Source organism: Thunnus albacares, chromosome 17 (genome assembly GCF_914725855.1).
Source record: "Thunnus albacares chromosome 17, fThuAlb1.1, whole genome shotgun sequence".
NCBI lineage: Eukaryota > Metazoa > Chordata > Actinopteri > Scombriformes > Scombridae > Thunnus > Thunnus albacares.
In genome coordinates this window covers 29,580,001-29,586,484 of record NC_058122.1, presented here as the reverse complement: position 1 = coordinate 29,586,484, position 6,484 = coordinate 29,580,001, and the positions used below count along the sequence as shown (strand labels likewise).

Sequence of the window (6,484 nt, the reverse complement as noted above, 5' to 3'; positions counted from 1 at the left end):
ATGATATAACAGTCACATCATCCACATGTGACTGTTAATTACAGCTAATCAAAAACAGGAGTTTAAAAAGCAAAACAAAGAAGAAAACAAATCTCTATATAAATACCAATACAGTCTAATTGAGGCCATATATTGCAATTTCTGTTGACATTTTAAATGATTAAATCGCAGTTTAACTGTGTGAATGACCACAACAAGCTGCTTTAAACTCCAGAAAACATATAACGAAAAATCTGGACCAGAATGGATATACATATGAACTGCGGATTAATTGCAAAATTTAATGTCTCATTTAAGACAAAGTAAACAAACTGCTGTAAGTACAAGTCATGGACAGACAGCGTGCTGCTAACAGGGATTTTGAAGAGCGACATTCAAACCAACAACTAACGGGTCTGAAGTGACATCTGCAGGTATGTTTACCTGTTTAATGTGCTGGACAGAGGCTGTTTCATTCACTACCGTGTTTAAAAGAGGAACTTATCAGGCCTCATATTGTAATAATTGAGCATTGAATATTTCATATATTTTATTTAAACATTGGACATCTTAAATGTTGTTTGTCTTGAATGTTTTCATTTAAGACCATGGACAAAAGTTCATTGCTGTTTCTTGCTGTAAATGTGTTACAGAATAAATAGAAAACAAAGTTTTATTTGTCTCCACCTTTTTTTCCACTGATCCTAATAATGATCTGATCCATGACTCAAATCCGTGATACGATCTGAACTGTGAGTTTTGTGATCCATTGCACCCCTAGTGTTAACATGTCAGCTTTGTAGACCATATTTTGTATGTCGTGCACATAGATGAGAGTGTGTAAGTCACGTATTTGATACTTTCTGATGTGAACCTTCACTTTTAGATCAGTGAATGTTTCTAGTATTCAGCACTGATCTGTTCCTGGATCACATTATAAGCTTTGTGCTACTTTATATATTTCTGTATACTAAGAAAATACAGGAAACACGTGTAATCATGTGACATGTTGTCTGTTTTTGATGAGAACATCAATCTGTTGTCACAATAGAACAATACTATAAATTTAAATTTCACTTTATTGGTGAAATGACACATCTGAATCAGTCCACGGCTAAAATGAACTCTTCTTTGTTTAGAAACAACATGTAGATGTTAAATGTCTTTAAAGAAGCAGCCTTTACACCACTCAGGGGTTTTTGTTTTTAAAAGCAAATTGTTTTACTGACATATAAAATCCCCCCCCCCCCTCTGATGTCATCAGGTGGGACAATGATATAGTTTGATGCGGTTTGTCCTCCACAATGTTTTGAGTCACCAGCCGTCACTGGTGGGGGGGTTGAACGCAGCTCATTTTTGTAGGATACAGCAGAAAGGCCTATATACATACAGTAGATTATATACGGACTTTGTATGAAGTTTGGTGTTATTATCATTTATTTTACAATAATTATAGGTCTTATATTTATAATTCAGTAGTGGGGATGACCTATGAGGGGAAGGGAACTAATGGAGTGAGGGTGACAGTTTAGTGATAAAGTGCTGCAGAAAAATAAAATCAAAATTAAAATTTGTAGCTCTGTACTGCAGTTTTTCCTTTATTAGGGCCCGAGCACCTAGTGGTTCACTCACACTCTCCATTCAAATATATGAGTATCAGTTACTTATTGTCTCTACACACCTGACAGTACACATGTCAATCACACTTTGACCAGGTCATGTGGGTTAAAAGTCTTTACTTTTCTAAAAATAGACTTGATGAAAATTAGGAAATTAATTTGTTTTACACACAAACTCATCAAGAGTTTTCAATTTACTAATTGAAATTCAAGTGAATGGACCCAAAACTTGCATAATTTTGATGCCACAGGTGTGAGCGAGACAGACATGTCTCACCCTGCAGGAAACTCTCATCCTCACACCGTTGAGATTTGATGTTTCGCCATGACAGAGGAAGTTTCTATAACTTTATTGTAAATGCTCCAGTCTGCATCAAACTTTACATGTTTGATAAGAGTCCCGGCCTGAACACGTCTACATGACAATATTCCATCAGTGATGCAAACTGGCTGAATAGCGCCTCCTACGAAATTCCAGCAAAGTAGCCCCAGCAGCAGGCAAAACAGTGGACAAAGGAAGTGATGTTTATCTCCTTCTGGCACTGAAAACAGCCGGGTCTGAAAACATCTACATGCCCGTCACAGAAGCCCTTTGATTGCGCCACGGCCCGACGTGTGCGTAGGCGCGAGGGCCCGTTCAACGCTGCTTGCAGCTTTAATTAGAATAAAAAGATAATAAATAAAAAATATTGTAGTGTGTGTTATTCACCCATGTAGACTCGAGCTTTCTTGTGTCCTGAAACAAAACAAACAGATTTTACTGTGACAAACATCATAATGACGCCATGAATCAGAGCATTTACAGTCAGTGGTGGAAGAAGTACTGAGATCCGTTACTGCAGTAACCAAGTACCAAAGCAGCAATGTAAAAATACTCCATTACGAGTAAAAGTCCTGCATGAAAAATCCTACTACAGTAAAAGTACATAAGTATTATGAGCTTGATGTAGTTAAAGTATTGCAGTAAAAGTACATAAGTATTATGAGCTTGATGTAGTTAAAGTATTGCAGTAAAAGTACATAAGTATTATGAGCTTGATGTAGTTAAAGTATTGCAGTAAAAGTACATAAGTATTATGAGCTTGATGTAGTTAAAGTATTGCAGTAAAAGTACATAAGTATTATGAGCTTGATGTAGTTAAAGTATTGCAGTAAAAGTAGTGGTTTGGTCCCTCTGACTGATATATTATTATATATGACATCATTAGATTATTAATAGTGAAGCATCAGTGTTAGAGCAGCATGTTACTGTTGTAGCTGCTGGAGGTGGAGCTAGTTTACACTACTTTATATACAGTTAGCTAGTTTAGTCCAGTGGTTCCCAACCTAGGGGTCGGGCCCCTCCAAAGGGTCAGCAGATAAATCTGAGGGGTGGTGAGATGATTAATGGGAGAGGAAAGAAGAAAAAACAAAGTTCTGATACACAAATCTGTTTTCAGTTTTTGGACTTTTTCTCTAATCTTTGATTTTTGCTGAAATATTGGATCATTTGAACATTTATTGAAATGAAAGCATGTGAGAAGTTTAGAGGGAAAAATCACTATTTGGTGGAGCTGTTAACAACTCATAGACATGTGAAATGTGACCCCGACTACACACTGCTTTTTGTAAGACGTCAAAAGACAAAAAGGTTGGAAACCACTGGTTTCATCTTTAACAATGTGTTGTATTTTAAAAGCTTGTTATATTATCCATTGTGTCAAATCTTCATCTGAAAAGTAACTAAAGCTGTCAAATAAATGTAGTGGAGTAGAAAGTACAATATTTCCCTCTGAAATGTAGAAAGTAGCATCACATGGAAATACTCAAGTAAAGTACAAGTACCTCTAAACTGTACTTAAATACAGTGCATGAGTAAATGAACTTCTGATACGTTATGTTAGTTTCGAGTGCTGGAAACAGAAATACATATTTTTACAGGCAGCAATAAGAATCTAATTTATTATATTTTATTACATAATCAAAACAAAGCGGATGTTTTTGTTTCTGTCTGTAAACCATGGCTGTATTACGTCTAATAATTATATTTTATAATGTGTTATATAGTAGAATACATCCATGGCTGTAGGGGGCAGACTTTTATTTCCGGGTTCAGAGGTCAACTTTCCGGAAGCACGTGATCTCTCACACACACAGGTCTCCGCGTGTGCATGAAAACAGCCGCTGTGAGAAGCAGAAACACGTTATAATTTGTTGTATTTCACATGTGTGTTTATTGAACATGGAGGACAGTAACGTCATCAAGCTGCCGGTGACGGAGGAGCGAGGAGCGGCTAAGAAGAGGCCGCGAGCCCCGAAGTTAAACCCGGGGAAAGAAGCGAAGAGGCGGCAGAGGAACGTGCAGCGGCTGGCGGCGCTGGGAGAGGCCGACAGCTCGGTGAAGCTGCTGGAGGAGCTGCTGTTCGGGGCGGAGGACGAGCTGCTGCACCGGCTGGTGGAGGTGAACTTTACTCCAGACTCTGGAGATAAATATGACTGAAACGTCACTTATATGAGACGTAAACCTGCAGCGTATTAACCTAATACTTTAGGTTCTTTGCTACCAGACTCTCAGAGCATAACAAACTCTTCATCATCATCATCATCATCATCATCAGTTATTTGTGGTTGACTAGTTGTCTGCTAGTCACTCTTCTCCTCACTAACATGTCAGCCTGAACTAGTTTAGTTCAACGTGTTTCTTTCAGCTGTTTTCCAACCAAACTTCATTCAACAAACAGCTGATTTATGTGAGATAAGATGAACTTTACTGTCCTCTTAAAACATTCAGCTCCAACAAACAAACAAACAAACAAACAAACAAACACCACAATAAGACCAGTAACATCCATTTAAAAAGCGCTGCAGCTTATAAAAGCAGGAGAATAATCCTGCAGCAGGATGTTAACAGATGCATGTTAGTGTTCAACATCTGTAACAGAATAATAAACATTTATATATATTTTCTATATAGAACAAAAACAGAATAACTCTTAATGATGTCATCGTGTCATTTTGATAAAATCTACTAACAAACTTAAATGTTGTTAAAATTTCTTTCAGCTCCATCAGATTTCTCTTAAAGCAGTTTACTGCTGTTCAAAGTTTACTAATTAATATTCTCCTGCTCGTTAGCGATAAACAGTCAATTATATTTTTGTGACCATTAGTTATTCAGTTTAGATTTTAAAAAAATCCAATCAGATCATGAATATGAACCAAAAAGAAGACAATTAAAAATAATAATTATAAGAAACAAGTTAATACAATAAATAAACATAATAATAATTACACCAGTATAAAGTAAAAACAGCGTGTATGTTGGAGAAGCAGTAGAAGATAATAAATACTAATCATGTAAAGGAGATATTGATCTAAATGTTTAAGCTGCTCGTTACCAGACGTCATTAACTCTCAAATAGTTTCAGGCCTTTCTGCTTCATAACCAGTTACTGAACATGTTGAACTTTGACAGTAACTGAAAACGTTTGAAGCGTTTTGTCTTTATGAGTCATGCAGCATCGAAACATAATTACTGATCAATAAAAACAGTGAAAACATGTTTTTTTTTAATGGAGTTCGATTCTTTAACAGAGAATCTGTTTATGGGTGAACATCAGGAATCAGCTCCGTCTTTGATAAATTTTTCTGTTTCCATTTTTTCTTCTTTTTTAAATCTTTAAAATCATCGTTCAGTGTCGTGAGATCATTCAAACACAAAATATTTTACATTTTTAAATTAATATTTGTAGAATTTTCCCTCCAAAGTCTAATGAATTGAATCAGGTCTGTCGGTCTTTGTAGTTTGTAAAACTTCACATTTATCTGACGAGTGTGTTAACGACACTTTGTGCATCAGTGACATCACTTCCTGTGGTTGAGCAGGAGGACGAGGAGCAGACCGGAACGCTGTTGGCTGAAGACGGCGATGAAGAGTCGGGTGAATCGGAGGCGGAGAACGAGGCTCGTCCGCAGGTCCAGCCGACCAGGAAGGCCGCCTGGGTGGATGAGGATGACGAGCTGGAGGAAGAGTAAGCACAGCAGCGAGTCCAGGACCAGAAGTTTGATTCAAAATAAGACAAAACTCAAGTCCTGAGCTGGAATTTAACCTCCGACTCAATAAATCAATCAATAAATATCGTTATTTATATCAGTCTTTATTCTGATATTGGAAACATAAATCTGAACTGGTTCAGTTGGACATGTGAGAAACATTAAAGACAGATTAGACTCTAGTGTGGGTCGACCTCCCAAAACACTGGATCCTACATTTCCCATAGTGCACCTGCACAGTGTTTTACATCAGGACTCTTATGATAACTGATGATACTGGACGTTGTGGTTTTCTAAAGACTAAAGTTTGCTTCACGTCACCAGACTTTATTTCAAATGTTGCTGAGTGAACGAGTTTCAGAATAAAATACGACTTTTAGTATTTTCACTTTTCAATATTTCACTTTTGTTTTGTTTTCAGCGTCGACATGAAGCATCGTTACCGTAGAGACCTGATGAAAGGAGACGCCGAGTCCACCATGTCCAAACACAAACTACAGCAGAGGATGAGGGAGCAGTGAGTACACACACACACACACACACACACACACACACACACACATACACATACACATACACACACACACACACACACACACACATACACACACACACACACATACACACACACACACACACACACACACACACACACACACAGAAACACACACACACACACAGAAACACACACACACACACACACACACACACACACAGAAACACACACACACACACACACACACACAAACACAGAAACACACACACACACACAGAAACACACACACACACACAAACACAGAAACACACACACACACACAGAAACACACACACACACACACACATACACACACACA

The 6,484-nt window shown here is 37.6% G+C and overlaps 1 protein-coding gene across 1 annotated transcript in view; it reads left to right on the top strand.

Moving 5' to 3' along the window:
- The first annotated feature begins 3,688 nt into the window (after positions 1 to 3,688).
- Positions 3,689 to 6,484, top strand: part of utp18 (UTP18 small subunit processome component) — an 8,713-nt gene continuing 5,917 nt past the window's right edge. The window contains exons 1-3 of the mRNA XM_044331806.1: positions 3,689 to 4,038; positions 5,463 to 5,608; positions 6,052 to 6,147. Of these exons, the coding sequence (XP_044187741.1) occupies positions 3,820 to 4,038; positions 5,463 to 5,608; positions 6,052 to 6,147 (461 nt within the window). The 5' untranslated portion in view covers positions 3,689 to 3,819. The remainder of the gene's footprint in view (positions 4,039 to 5,462; positions 5,609 to 6,051; positions 6,148 to 6,484) is intronic.